General features: G+C 49.7%; 1 protein-coding gene across 1 annotated transcript in view; it reads right to left on the bottom strand.

Annotated features, from left to right (window-relative positions):
- Positions 1 to 5,934: 5,934 nt before the first annotated feature.
- LOC119968596 (NXPE family member 3-like) overlaps positions 5,935 to 15,676 on the bottom strand; it is a 48,428-nt gene continuing 38,686 nt past the window's right edge. The window contains exons 4-6 of the mRNA XM_038801223.1: positions 11,811 to 11,884; positions 7,237 to 7,446; positions 5,935 to 6,488 (exon numbers count right to left, since the gene is read on the bottom strand). Coding sequence (XP_038657151.1) covers positions 5,935 to 6,488; positions 7,237 to 7,446; positions 11,811 to 11,884 — 838 coding nt within the window. The remainder of the gene's footprint in view (positions 6,489 to 7,236; positions 7,447 to 11,810; positions 11,885 to 15,676) is intronic.

The raw sequence follows: 15,676 nt of genomic DNA, 5'->3' as shown, positions 1-15,676 counted from the left end.
TACCCTTTTGCACAGCAGTTAATAGAAATAAACTCATAAACTAATTAACTAATGATCAGCCCCTTAAAGGGCCACTGCAATTAAAAACAAAAGGTGCAGTCGACCAGCCGCATTGTGCTGGAGCGAGAATGCGGTGCGGCTGGTATTTTCCGGGGGAGGCCTCCCGAGCGAGGGCTACAAGGCAGCCATTTTGCCTCACAGGATATACCCAAACCCCGTGAGGCATCGGAATCAGAATCCCTCCCAAAAGGGGTGTGACCAAATGGCATGCACCTAAGTAGCTTTTAAACCCACTGAGGTGAGCTTACCCACGATCTACCAGCCTCCCCAGCGAGGCTGCAGCCGGGCGTCATTCAGTTCCGTCCACACAAATGTGGACCAGACAGAACGGCACCAGGGTGGGCGTCCCGGGCCATCGGAGGCTATTGGGTGGTCAGGGATAGAGCAGGGTGACCCTGGCCCTCCCTGTAATGCAGGCACAGTGCCACTGCCAGGCTGTCATTTGGCACTGCCACTCTTGCACTGCCTAGGTGCCCAGGTGGCACTGCCAAGCTGGCAGAAGCACTGCCAAGATGTCAGTGCCAGGGTGCCCGAGTGCCAGGATGGCACTGCTAAGGGACAGGGCCTGAAATGGGCCATGCCCATGAAAGGAGGGTGGGTGGTGTTTGAAGGGTGGGGGCATGCATGGCAGGTAAGCAGGGTCCTCTGGGAAGTTGGGGGTTGACGGGTGGGGGTTCTGGAGAGGGGTGGCATGTAAAGGGGCATGAGTGGGCCTGAAGAGGGGGGGGGCAGGAACCACTCCATAGCAGGGTGTACTCATTTGGGAAGGGGGGCTGTGTAGTGCCCATATGTGTGGAGGTGACATTGCCCATGGATGGGGTGTGTGGGAGACCCACAAGCTCACTTAGAGATAGGGGCACCCTTTTAAAATGGCGGCCCGGTCTCTGAGTTCAGCTCCCCAGTGATTAAAAAAATTCTAAGTTTGGGCTGAACTCTGAGAAACTACCCCAGGGCCCAGAAAAGTGACTCAGGGCGCAATCCAATGGCCACACTGTGCCGAGCGAGCTGCTTTCCTGGGGGGGGGTTTCTCAGTGGTTCAGCTGAGTTTTTAGGGGGCCTCACTACACTGGGGAGTTCTGGTGAGCAGAGTGCCCCACTGTACGAAACGGAGCAATGTGCAGCCTCACCCGCGCGTTCCCGTTATTCAACGCGAGTTGCGTTGAGTAGCCATGTGTTTCACGGCACTTTGAGAGCTGGGAAACATGCGGCTAAACGTGCTCTCTAGGGGACTTTGTTTCTTTTTGGGAGAATCGCGTCCTCAGTGTTATTTGATATCAGTGGGAAAGTCCCTGAAAAATCCGCAACAAATGAACTTAATTTTTTCTGTTAAGTTCCACCCAAAATCTTCAACGAAACTTAACAAATGAAGTTAAAATGTCATTACCAAGGCTGCTGAAACACTCAGCCCCTGTGGAAAGCCTTTAGCATACAGACAAATACCACATGTTCCCTCTGCAAGGCCACCCGGGCACTTACATAGCCATGAAAGAGGAACAGACAGTCGGGCCAAGCAACCCTCCTGCCTTCAACTGCACACAGACTGGACATTTTAATGGCTTCCTTAGCCTGCTTAAAAGGAGGTCATACACCCTTACAAGAGAGCTGGGCAGAAGTACGAACAGAACTTGAGGAACAACCCTTCAAAAAGTGAAACAGGGCTCAGTATCCCTTCACACAATTTTGAAGAACGTTAAATTCACTATAAAAAGACATCATGTATCAATGTTTAAAAATGCACATTGATTCCAGGTAGTGACCAAAGCCCAGCAGGTTCTAAAAACGTTGTGTGTTTTTGGATGCAGGGTAAGCACGTTGTTTCCTCCACATTGAAATGATTTCTCATACAGTCCAGCTTATGGTTGGCTGCATGCACAACAGGGAGCTTAGAAGCATGGAAAGCAAACAATTTATATTTTTAGTTTTATTTTTAAAATAAATTTTAGAGTACCCAATTCATTTTTTCCAATTAAGGGGCAATTTAGTGTGGCCAATCCACCTACCCTGCACATCTTCGGATTGTGGAAGCGAAACCCACACAAACACGGGGAGAATGTGCAAACTCCACACGGACAGTGACCCAGAGCCGGGCTCAAACCAGGGACCTCGACGCCGTGAGGCAGCAATGTAAAGCAAACAATTGTTGCAGATATTTTCCAGCTCTTAAAGGCAATCTGACCTTCTTAAAAGGAAGCTGCAATGATTTACTGGAGAATTCCACTGAATACCAGAGCCACCACTCAGTACCAGGACAGAGACCTTAATCACAGAAGTGGGCATAAGAGAGAGGGGCATGTTTCTTTGGGAGGCCAGGAGGCCCTCAATGAATGCCTATGAAGTGAGAGGGATCAGCAGCGGGATTCTCCATTCCTGAGACTAAGTGTTGATGCCGGGTCAGGATTGGTGGATTTCCATGACACCAAAACTGGCGCCGCACCTGAACTGATTCAGCGACAGTGGAGGGGCTAGCACCGGCGCCACGTGGCACACAATCCATTCCGATGAGAAACGGTGTCGGATTCATGATTGACACTCAGGAGGCCGACAAGCTGCAGCCACATATACACAGTTCACTCCCCACACTCAGCATCCCAGCCAACGAGATGGCACTGGTTGCGCTGGAGCGCACCCATACGGTTGATGGATCGGCTGGGGCCAGAGGGCACGTAGGGAGGTGCCCTTGGGGGACACCCATACAACCAGTGGCCCAATGTTCACAGTGGGCAGTCAGTAGCATTTGCAGGTGCATGGCTGCCTTGCAAGTTATGGCAATGATAGTTCTGTGCCAGTCCACCCCCCCCCCCCCCCCCCCCCCCCCCCCCCCCCCCCGGCCCTGGCAGAAACCTCCAGCCAGCGGCACAACTGTCAGCAAACTAAGGCAACGTTGGACACTTTCCAAACCCTCTCTCTCCCTCTTAGCAGCCACGGTGCCTGTTTCCCGATTTTTAAAAGCGCAAATAAACCTTGGCGTCGGGAATTCGGCCCATTGGAGGCGGAATCGTGGCGGCCCTGAAGAATACCCGGTCAGGCCCGCTAATAATATGCCAAGGGTGTTTTCTGTACGTGCATTCTGGAACGCATTGACGCAGCTTTCGAGGCGACAGAGAATTGTGATTTGCCGTGAAATCGCCGCCCGCCGCAATTTTGGCGTCGAAACCGATTCTCCACCCAATCCCGTTTCACAATTCCGGCATCGGGCGCTGGAGAATCTCACCCCAGGTGTCCAGGAAGATCAATTGCAGCAATGTCAGAATAAGTTTAATGCCCTCATACTGGTGGTCAAGGTCAATACATCTGTAAATGCCATCCCCTACCTACTAAATACCTCGCTTCTCATATTCGTCAACCCCATCACTCACCCAGCACTCTGAACTCATCCCTAATATTTGCATACATCTATACATCCTCACTCACCTTCCATAGATCCCAGCCTCACACCCACCTCTCCCTCTCTGCACAAACCTCCAGCTATTCACCAATGTCAGGCATAACACCCAAACACAGTGCACTACAATCACTGACCCCCTTCCCTTTCTTGCAGGACAGGTCATGTACAGCAGGGGTGAGCAGCAGAGAAGCAGTGGGAGCCAGGTACAACTTCATCTTCTGAGCCTGATAGAGGAGATGGTGCTTCAGATTATGGGGCCTGCTGCAGCACAGATTGTGGCATCCAGCAGTGTGAAAGTAATTCATGTTGCTGCCTTATGAACCTTCTCAACTGCCACTGGCCCTCATCCTACTGTCTGGCATGAAGTGCAAGCTGCAGAAGGTGTGACCATGGACAGCTTGCTCTCCACCCGATCACCCACCCTTCTCACCTCATGCCCTCCTTCTGATTTTATGCTGTCAAATATCCAATAACTGTGGAACCCCCACCCCACCCACAGTACACCCAAGAGAAAGAGTGAGACAGCAAACCACCAATGATGAGGGAGCACCGTCACTTAAACTGACAATCACAGGCACTAGCCCACATACTGGGACTGCACTTATCTGAAAGGTTAAAACAGATTCCAAATCAGTACATGGCGAGGCATTGAGCATCAGTGAGTTAAAGACAGGACACGGAGACAGCAAAGTGGAGGGCAGTCACAGAGGAGTTCTGCTGCAGATGATTCTTATTCGGGCATCAATGGGGTAGCCTACAGAGAACTCTAACAAGCAAGCATACCAGGATGTTTGGTGTACTGGCCTCCTGTCACTGTCAAAGAGCCAGGAGGTGGCAGAGGGTTACAATATAGGGCTGGGGGAATATCCTTTCCATTGTGAACGTGGAGGCCAATTTCATCAGTGCACTAGCGGTCCGAGCTGTGATGCAGAGTTTGGTGGTTGTTGTCTCAGCTTTCACCGCAGTACAGGCAGAGGCCCTCCAAAATCCCCAGCGCAGCATCATTAGCCACCTCTAAAGGGGGTGGCCATTGTCCTGAGGAGGCATCTTGGTTCTCCATGAAGCACAAAGGTGGAGGGGAGAGCAGACTTGGCTGCTGCCAGGATAGCAGGCATGATGCTCATAGTCACACACAAACTGGACATTGATAGAATGCTCACCCTTGTGGTTCCATACCTCTCCCCACTGTCATGGGGCCCCACACGTTTGCAGCCATTAGCAGCCTGCACCGCTGGAAATCCCACTATTGTGACAATGCCACATGCCCTCTCACCCTGCTTTGCCTTGCTGAGAGACAAAATGATGGACGCGGCTTTCCTGGCACAGTTGGCCTCTTGTCACCTCCCAGAAGGAGTGCATTGTGGGAGATGTTGAAAATGTCACCCGCCCCCGTGTCTGCGTGGGTCTCACCCCCACAACCCAAAAAGATGTGCAAGCTAGGTGGATTGGCTATGCTAAATTGTCCCTTAATTGGTAAAATTAAATTGGGCCCTCTAAATTTATAAAACAAAATGTCGCCCTCTCTCACCCAGGAAAATCCAGACACTTCAAAGTCCAATGCCTCTGTGATTTCTGCAGCCAGGGGAAACCCCATCCACATCCTGGTGCAAGGTTCCAGATTGGATTGGAGTTACCATTGTTCTGTCATTAACTTCCTTATCGAAACTGAGTCACCGCAGGCATTGCTTCTGGGTGAGGTGAAAACTAGACAAATGCTCTCCTCCCCTCTCTTCAAAGAGCTTCTCCTATCTGCAGCCTTGGCTCAATTTTCTGTTCATGCTGCAGGCCCAGTGACACAGCAACCACAGCATTAATCAAATCCTATTGCCTCCTTGAATGTATGTAGCAACTGTCAGAAACACATCCACAAAACGTACAATAGCTTTGCCTGGGTAGAACTAATTCAAATGCTGCTTGCCTGGAAGTTAGTGGCTGTTCTTATATTAGTGAGGTCAAGGTGGGGTCCAATGGAATAGGGTCGGCTCATATTGATGAATGCCTGTTCAGTTGTGAGCAAACTGCACAGCATTCAGTAGGCATGAACGGGCCAAGTTTGTAAAAGAAGTGTCAGATCAACCAGAACGGTTGTGTATCACCATAAGTATTTTCCTGAGATGTCCAGTGCACAGACAGTAAATTTGTGCTAATACCTTTCCCAACGTGGGTCACAGTGTGGGCCATGTCAGATGTGACTCATGCCAAACGTGGTCACGCCACTGTCTGCCTTCACAGATGCCACAGTGCCAGCAGCTGTGGTGCTACAAACCCCAACTTTATGGATTAGGAGGTCCTATGGTATTTTTAAAATTTTGAATCAAATGATAACCTAAATCTATTTGGAAAAGATCCAATACATGTGGGCTAAGCTGGTGAGAAACTCCCCAGGATCCAAGAAAGTGACTAAGTGTCATTGAATAGCAGTGGGGAACTCGCTGGAGATCCCGCCACAAATGAATTTAGAAATTGTTTGGGAGAATCGCACCCAGTATTCACCTCTTTTCAGATGGACAAACATATGAAAGAAACACATCTATTTCATTCTTTATAATGACTTGTGCGGGGTGTATATTATGTGGCAGGTAATGTGCAATGGTCATCTCCCAGGCATCCACAAACGCCACGTTAGTGCCCTCAAACATCTTTCTCATCACTAAATCCAGTTGATAGGAGTACCAGTCACTGTAGTTGAGAATGATTTTTTCTGAATACTCTCGGACATTGGCAGTCTTTATTACAACCACTGTCTCTGGGCTCCTGTCTAGTAACTGTAGAATTGACCTCCTCACGTTCTGTAGTCTTCGTATATATACTTCCACTGGGAAAGTGCTGAAGTGAGCTGTTAAGGTAATGACGATAACTGTGTTTTTACCTCCTTTAATTTCATCCAGTTTATTTGAAATATAGTGCAGATGCTGGCTTGAAATGGTGCTGAATTGGATTGGCGTGCCATGTGGGCGATATTTAACCACAATGTTGTTTTCTACGTTCACAGCAAGGTGAGGACCGACCATTCTCGGATTGCCAAGATCCAGTGTTTTGAGACCTAAAACAGAGAATATTTAACCTGCTACGTTACAAAGTTGCTGATGTTAGCAGATATGAAACTGGGAGGGCATATCATTTCAAATATCAAAACACCAAAGTGAAGTTACAGATTTACCAGATGATAATGCACGGGCGCAATTTAACATTATGTACAAACTTGCCTTATACATATCATCACGATCCCCTCAGCAGGCTCTGTGCTGGCCTCACGTTTATAACAGGTGTGCTAAAGGGTGCCTGCGTGACCATTCACGGGCAGCCAGTTTGTCCACGGGAGGCTGTTCGATAGGGGACCCGTCCCGCTAACCATATGAAGATTGACCATAATTGGTGATTATTGGCCGCCGCCATATCTAGACGGAATCCGGAACCCACTAACGGGAGTGGACCGGTTAAATAAGAAACCGATTGATGCACGGCGCGGATCCTGATTTCGGCCTCTCCCGCAATCTAACCAGTTCGTACGGATCCATGCCGAGCGCAACGCGGTCGTTAGATTGTGTGCAAAGTAACTCAACAAGTTACTGACGTCACACAAGAATTTTCTACCAAAGCTTTGGCAAAGAGTCATTGGACTCGAAACATTAGCTCTTTTCTCTCCCTACAGATGCTGCCAGACCTGCTGAGATTCTCCAGCATTTTCTTTTTGGAGAAAGAGAGATAGACAGTTGAACAGATAGGCAAACAGTAGATAGGGAAATTTACACAATTGTAGACAGACGGATAGACGGACTAACCGACCTAACCTGGCATAAATGCAGTGAAATATTCAAACCACTGACGCACAGTGGAATCTCCAAACAGGTAAACCATTTTCCTCCGGAGACAGTTTGTAATTCTTTCAGGAGTGTCAAAGCGGCGAATATTGCAGGTCATTGACATCCACTGGTCCTGATAATAAAAACCAGATGGTGACACCAAGGGCTTTCCCCGGACACACTCTCCGAGAGCTGTGGCTGAAAATAAAGAGAGAAAGGATACTGGAATTGTAATATACGATAATGTAAACTGTCACTACATCTTCACAGTTTCCATGGTAATGACAAATTCCAGCAGGCTGTTGCGACAGGAAGCACTATCTGCACAATCAGAAAAATAATCCAAGTGGTATTTGAACAAGATTGTGTGAATAGCTAAATGCACCACTTGGTGTGTCTCTGATAAAATATAGGGCGCGATTCACTGGCCGCGTTGCGTGCGAGCGAGAGCTCAACACGGCCGGAGAGCCCATCATGCCGGCAGGCTCCATGCCTCACAGGATTCACCCAAGTCACGTGCCATGTCGGAGTTGGAACTCTGCCCAGAAGGGGCAGGACCAAATGCTGAAATAGGTCGGAAACGGGATACCCCGGCCTTCCTTGATTCTCCGACCACCCCAGCGAGGCTGCAGCTGGGCGCCCATTAATGCTTGTCCACAAGAACGTGGACCAGATGGGACGGCACCCTGGTGGTCTCCCGGGCCATCGGAGTTACCTGGGTGGTCAGGGCCAGTGCAGGATAGGTCTCTGGCCCTCCCCCTGAAACTCGGGTACCTTGGCACAGCCCAGCTGGCACCTTGGCAATGCCACCCTGGCACTGGGTGCCAAGGTGCCTGGGTGGCACTGCCAAGGTGTCCGGGTGATACTGCCAAGGTGTCCAGGTGATACTGCCAAGGTGTCCAGGTGATACTGCCAAGGTGTCCGGGTGGTACTGCCAAGGTGTCCGTGTGGTACTGCCAAGGTGTCCGGGTGGCACTGCCAAGGTGTCCGGGTGGTACTGCCAAGGTGTCCGTGTGGTACTGCCAAGGTGTCCGGGTGGTACTGCCAAGCTGGCTGGAGCACTGCCTGGGTGCAAGGGTGGCAGTGCAAGGATCAGGGATGAGGGGGCTATGCCCATGAAAGGAGGAAGGAGGGGGGATTTTGAAGGCTGGAAGTGTACAGGGCAGGTAAGTAGAGGCCTGCAGAAGTTGGGGGGGTAGCAGGTGGGGGTCCTGGAAAGGAGGGGGTGCCGCAAGGGGGCTTGGTGAGGCCTGAAGAGGGGCCCCCCAGGGACCCCATAGCAGGTGTCCTCACTTGGGTGTGTGAAGTAGTGCCTTTGTATGCGGGGGGGGGGGTGACATTACCCATGGGTGGGAGGTGTGGGGATCCCACAAGCTCACTTAGAGATTGGGGCACCCTTTCACAATGGAAGCCCGATCTCTGAGTTCAGCTCCCCAGTTCTAAAAAAAATTGACAGTGCCATTGAATAGCGTTGGGGAGCTCACTGGCAGGGCCAGCAGGAAACTCGCTGAAAAACCCAACATAAGTAAACCGCGAAAGTTTTTGAGAATCGGGACCGGAGAATATTTTTTAGCACTGGGGAGCTGAACTCAGAGATCATGCTGCCATTTTGAAAGGGTGCCCCGATCTCTTGTGGGTCCTCCACAACCCTCACCCATGGGCAATGTCTGTCCCCACACATGTGGACACTACGCCAAACCTCCCAAGTGAGGACACCCCGCTATGCATCCACTCCCCTCCAGGACATCTACCCACCACCCAGCTTACCTCCCGGAGGCACCTACCTACTTGCCCTATATTCCCCCACCCTTCAAACCCCCCCTTGCCCCCTGACTCTTGGCAGTGCCATTATGGCACTCAGGCACCCTTGCACTGCCATCCTGGCACCCAGGCAGTGCTCCTGCTGACTTGGCAGTGCCATCTGGGCACCTTGGAGTGCCAGGGTGGCAGTGCCAGCTGGGCAGTGCCACGGTTCTCATGTTCCAGGGGGAGGGCCAGGGAGCCACCTGCACTTATTCTGACCATCCTGAGGTCTCCGGTGACCCAGGATACCCCCAGGTGACCTTCCACCTGGTCCACGTTTGTATGGACCAGCACTGATCGGCGCCCAGCTGCAGCCACCCTGCAGCCTCCCTGGGGAGGCCGGAGATTCGAAGAAGGCCTCCCATGCAGGCCAGTCGTAAGTAGGTTGGCGACCTACTTCCGCGAGCTTCATTCGATCGCAGTTTGGGTCGCAGTTCCGGCTTCGACGTCTCACAGGTCGTCGAAGAATCCTGGGAGTCGCGGAGCCTGTCGGGAGGTTCTCTGGAAGCCCCTCCCGGCATTCTCTGGCCGCGTTACGCTCAATCGAGAGCCCAATGCAGCCGGAGATTCACACCCAGAGCATCATTGAATAGCGGTGGGGAACTCGCCAGCAGAGCCAACGGGAAACTCCCTGAAAAACGGGCCACAAAGGAACTTAGACATTTTTCATGAACTGCGCCCATAACCTTTTGCATACAAGCCAACTTGCTCCAGAAGAGATGTAGGAAAGAGCAAATAAAACATGAAAGTAACACTTCATCTCTGATTCCTAAATACTGGCTTCTTTGAAATTGTTTCCAGTCCAAGCCCCTTGCACTGACAATAGACACTAAGCCATACTCTGCTGTTATCCTTGCTATAGAATATAGAGAAAGTTAACTATTTCTGGGGTATCTCACAGTTCATTCCGTATTCAATCCAAAACTGCAGAATATTTAAATTACTTTTATTGTCACAAGTAGGCTTACATTAACACTGCAATTAAGTTACAATAAAAAGCCCCAGTCGCCATATTCCAGCGCCTGTTCCGAGGGAGAATTCAGAATTCTCAGCTGGTACGGGAATTGAACCCACGTTGCTGGCCTTGTTCTGCATCACAAACCAGCTGTCTAGTCTGTCGTGTTAGGTACACTGGTATAACACTAGCTGCAACTGGATGCAGCTTAGATCAGAAAGATACTCCAGACCTTGAAGTTAGTTCAATCTGATTTATTGAACCAGTAGCACAGTTAGCACAGTTCTCTGAGTTCGACTCTCTGCTAACCTAAGTGTGGTTACTCTGTCTGACTGAACCAGACTAGCTCTTAGCCACGTGGTGGAGGTGTGAGATTGTAACAACACCCTTGACTGACTCTCTAGATGTTCATCAGTGGAAAGAGGCGGAGTGTGAGAGTCTTGTGTCTTTTATAGTCAGATCCCACCTCTGAGTGTCCTGCCTGCTTATTGGTTATGTCCTGTTCTCTGTGTCCATTAGCTGCTTGTGTGTGCCTGCCTGTGTATCATTATGTGTGTGCCTGCATATCATGACATAGCCCACTGAGCTAAACCCAACCCCTTACTGACCCACTATTTCAAGGAACTACAAGTGTCTTTTACAGCCAAAGCTGTGATTAACATTCTTAATGCACGTAACCGTATTTGAATAGCAAGAGCAGTGTGACGATAGTTCAGCAAAATGGCGAACTGATATTGCAGTGCAGTTTCCTTCCTGAACTACAGGCAGACTGTTGGCAGTAACTTTGCTGCTGTCCTCCTGATGCCCCTACTCCCAGGCACCTTGGAGATGGTTTCCAGTTTCAGCAGCGGCACAAATAGGTGATATTGGATCAGCTGCCCAGTATACATCCTTTGTTTATTCACTGGATATCAAGCAAAGCAAAGTCACCATAGTCCCAGATTCTCCTTTGACGAGGACAGCTGGCTGGTGGTGATTTAACCTAAGGGTCACAACACCTCAGGCAAGGTTAATAAATGACCTCAACCGGTACGGGAATGAAACACGCGCCGTTAGCCTCGCGAACCATCTGTCCAGCCAACTGAGCCAAACCTGCCCCTGTACCAGCTGAGGTTATTCATGAAGGCCCGCCTTCTCAAGCTTGCCCTCAACCATGGCAACTTTACCTCACTGGGTATATTATAGCAGGGTGATCTCAGCGGAGAACAACACCCACACTGTTGCTTTTCCGCTTGGAGACATTCCGTGGTCATAAAAAAGCATTACATAAATGCAAATCTCTCTCTCTCAGTCGAGATCTGGCTGTGTGAAGTCAATGGGAGGAAAGCTCAGGGACTAACAGATGGCCAGTCTGCTTTTCCCATCTGACGGCCTGGATGAAGTTAAAATAAAAGTTCAATCGTTCAAAATCTAAAAACACAGAATTAACCATTGGAGCTCACATTGATTTGAGGAACAATGGGATTCCGTTCTAAAATACATTTTCGAACCACAAATTAAAATAGTTAAAATGCACCATGACTCCAGTGTTATCCATAGTGTTGATCAGTATTAGTCATACCTGAATTCACCAAGACAATACATGCTTAGTTACTCTGTTCTACTTGCAGTAAATAAGCACAAAGCCAAAATGCTAATCTAATTGAGGAAATATTGACATGGGGCATTAATTTCACTTTCTTTGAAAAGGCTGCCAAATCTTGCCTCTTTAAATCAAGAAATTACTCCACCATTCTTCTTACTCACATTCCCTTTAATGTATTAAACCCTCAATTAACTAGTAATGGATATATAATTATCTTACTTGGTCGAGGTGAAGGCTCTACCATAATGTACCCTAGGGTATAGGGTAATATAAGCTTCTGAATGTTGACTTCACTGTAAAAGTAAATATATCATAGGTTAACTTGTGTTCATGTAACAAGTGAGCACACACAGAGGCAGAAGATAGCCCAAACATATTTTCAGCAATGCAGTTCGTCAAACTGACAGTAAGAATTTGAATTACATCACCAACCATGGGCTGGATTCTCCCTCCCGCCGTGCCAGATTTCTGGTTCGGCACGCCGGTGATATTCTCCGTTTCGCCGGCTGGTCAGTGGGGTTTCCCATTGTGGGGCAGCCCCCAGACTGTCAGGAAACCCCCGTGCTGCTGGCAAAATGGAACATCCCGACGGCGGAGAATCCAGTCTCTGCAAAGTTCTTCAAAATCAATAGGAGGATAGACTGTCAGATTCCTCTCCCAAACCAACATTTCTAGGGTGAAAAGCAGGTCTCACCAAAACCAGTTTTATTCGACGGGTTCTGAGACCATAAGACATAGGAGCAGAAGTAGGCCCATTTCGCTGTTCAGGTCTGCTTCACCATTCAATGAGACTACAGTTGATCTGATAACTCCACCTTCCCGCCTTATCCCCATAACCTTTGATTCACTTACTGATTAAAAATCTGTCAATCTCAGCCTTGAATAAACTTAACGGCCCAACCCTGACAACCCTCTACGATAAAGAATTCCAGGTCCACTACCCTCTGAGAGAAGAAATTTCTCCAAATCTGTTTTAAATGGGTAACCCCTTACTCTGAGACTATGCCCTTTGGTCCTAGACTCTCCCTCAAGGGAAAACATCGGGCTGGATTCTCTGATTTTGAGGCTATGTCCTCACGCCGGCGTGGGAATGATGGTGTTTTACAACCGGAAATTTGGCGCAAAATGGCCACCGATCCTCCATTTGGTTAGGGGCTAGCAGCCAAGCAGGGTAGAGCATCCAGCTCTAGCTGCCGATACGGCCCAGAGAATTGCCGGGTCCGTGGCCAGCGCCGGCCGCTCGCGGACCTGGGCTGCGAAATAGTGTCCCCCTTTTGGCCAACTCGCGAGCCCCGGACCAGACCCCAACATTGCCCTCAGCCCCTGACAAAGTCCCCACTCCCCGCGGATCGGCTCCCCCCCCCTCCCCCCCGACTGTGGCAGTGCTGGGCTGAGTCCGCAGGTGCCATGCCGAGTTCCCAACGGATGACACCACACGCGACCGACGACTTTGGGAACTCGGCCGGTCGGGCGGCAGAGCATCGGGGGTCATCCTCAGGCAACGTCCCGAGGCCATCGATATGCAGAGTAATCCACTTTGGAGGGGGCGGAGCGGTGGCACCCCCTATTTTATCGTAAACGCGATTCTTCAGCCAATCACCGAACGCGATTTCGGCGTCGGTGACCAGAGAATCCGGTCCATCTTCTCAGCATCCGTGTCAAGCCCCCTGAGAATCCTCTCTGTCTCAATAAGTTCACCACTCATTCTTCTGAACTCCAATGAGTACAGGCCCAATCTACTCATCCTCTCCTCATAAGAAAATCCCTCTGCACCGTCCCAACATCATTCACATGCCTGACGTTTTGGTTCCCAAAACAGCAGCTCTACTCCAAACGTTGTTGCAGCAAGATTCTCCCAGAAGAGCAGCGGGGGAACTTCAGGGACATTCTCAAAGCATCTCTGAGATGATCCAACATTCCTACTGATTCATGGGAATCCCTGGCCCGTGACAGCCAAAAATTTAGAAGGCATATTCAGGAAGACAGTGAACACCTCAAGAGACTGCAACTGGAACATGTGGAAGACACTTCCAGGCAGTGGAAGGAGCACATAGAACCCAAGCAACTCAGCTACTCAATCGTTCAAACACTACCTTCCTCAAATGGTCAAGTTTGCAGATTGTGGGCAGCACGGTGGCCTAGTGGTTAGCATAACCGCCTCACGGCGCTGAGGTCCCAGGTTCGATCCCGGCTCTGGGTCACTGTCCGTGTGCATCAGACTAGTTAGCCATTTTAGAATGCACTGAATCAGAGTGCAAGCAGATTATTCTCATGGGAATACCTAAGAAGACATATATAGCGCCTTTCACTTTTGATTTCTGAAGCCCCCTCCCTGAGGGTAGGGTACAGAGAAGACGTAACAAACACAGTTCAATTGGAATCTTCTGCATCAATGAATTATAATGTGATAAAACTTCCAAGGTTCTTCCATGGAACTGTTATCTGATGAAACCTGATACCAAGTCACAAAAGGAGATATTTGAGAAGTGACCAAAAGACACGGGCCTGAGGTTTTCGGATGGTGGGGTCTTGTTTCCCGCCATGTGAAGAGACATCGTGGAAGACGTCCCTGCTGATTCCGACTGCCCCACAGCCAATTTAAGCTCCAATGAGCGTTGATTGTTTGCAGGGGAGCTTCCACTTCTCACTCAGGAGGATGTCCCACCTTAGAGAGCTGCTGGCCAATCAGATTTAACTACACTAGAGGACCTACACCAACCTGCCTAAGTGCCAGAGCTGGAGGACGATGTAAGCATAAGGCGTCCCAGGGCAAGGAAGGTAGAGAAGGCCTTGAGGATCGTGAGGGTGGCGGTCTGGGTCTCAGGTAAGAGGTCGGGATCGGGGGATGGGGGGAACTCTGGGGGTCACGGGTCACTGAGAGGAGAGCACTCCCTGTCAGAAGGGGGCTTCTGACAGAGGCAACCCCCCCCCCCCCCTACTTCCTGCCCAAGACCTCACTTTGACTCTTTTCTGCCTTCCCCCATGGAGGTTCAATGTTCCTGCCAGCCTAAATGTTGTGGCTGGGCAGGAAATGGCTCTTAAGTGGCCATTTGGCCATGTAACAACTTCAGTTGGGACAACGATGGGCTTTCCATCCGAGGCTTTGCTTGGTTCAGTGTAACATCGCTGTGTGGTCAAGGTGGGGCAAGGAACTGCGAGGGAATCCCAACCCTGCACTTTCACACTCCCACCCCAGCATAAAACCCCATCGGTGGGAGAGTGTAAAATTCAGTTCATGGGCTTTAGGAGCATCTTAAAAGAGCAGAGAGAGGTAGCGAGGTGGAGAATTTTCAGCTGGAAATTCTAGAGCTTAGGGCCGAGACAGCTGAAGACACAGCCTCGATGGAGAGACAAAGGAAAAACCCAAAAGGCCCAGATTTGGAAAAACATAAGGATTGTCGGGCTGGAGGAGGCTACAGTGATGGAAAGAGAGATGAGGCAAATGAGATATTTCTAAAGACTGATGTGAACATTAACACAGAGACCAGAGATCAATGTACATTAACGAGCACAGAGATCATAGGTGAATAGGATTGGGTGCGAGTCAGGATACGGACTGAGCCGGATTTTGCCTTTCAGTCAATCCCCTCCATAAAGAGAGTTGTGATTTCAGAAATGAAATGGAATGAAATGAAAATCGCTTATTGTCACGAGTAGGCTTCAATGAAGTTACTGTGAAAAGTCCCTAGTCGCCACATTCCGGCGCCTGTCCGGGGAGACTGGAACGGGAATCGAATCGTGCTGCTGGCCTATTTGGTCTGCTTTAAAAGCCAGCAATTTAGCTGAGTGAGCTAAACCAGAATGGTGCTGACAGATCTGTTGAGAGGGAGTGAATGACTTCTGCACAACTGACAGGCACAATAACACTTCAGTATGAACCAGCTAGAACTGTAGAATCTAAAGCATTGAAGGGGGCTCCTCAACCTATCAATACTGGGACATCTCTTTGACAGCACTATGCAGTTAAATCCCACTCCCCATTTTTTCTATATAGTCCAACGATTTTCTTCCTTCAAATATTTACCGAATTCCAATTTGAAAGTTAACACTGAATTTACTTCCACCAGGTGGTCGATGATAACTTG

Source organism: Scyliorhinus canicula, chromosome 7, assembly GCF_902713615.1.
Source record: "Scyliorhinus canicula chromosome 7, sScyCan1.1, whole genome shotgun sequence".
Classification (NCBI taxonomy): domain Eukaryota; kingdom Metazoa; phylum Chordata; class Chondrichthyes; order Carcharhiniformes; family Scyliorhinidae; genus Scyliorhinus; species Scyliorhinus canicula.
This window is presented reverse-complemented; position numbering and strand designations above follow the sequence as displayed.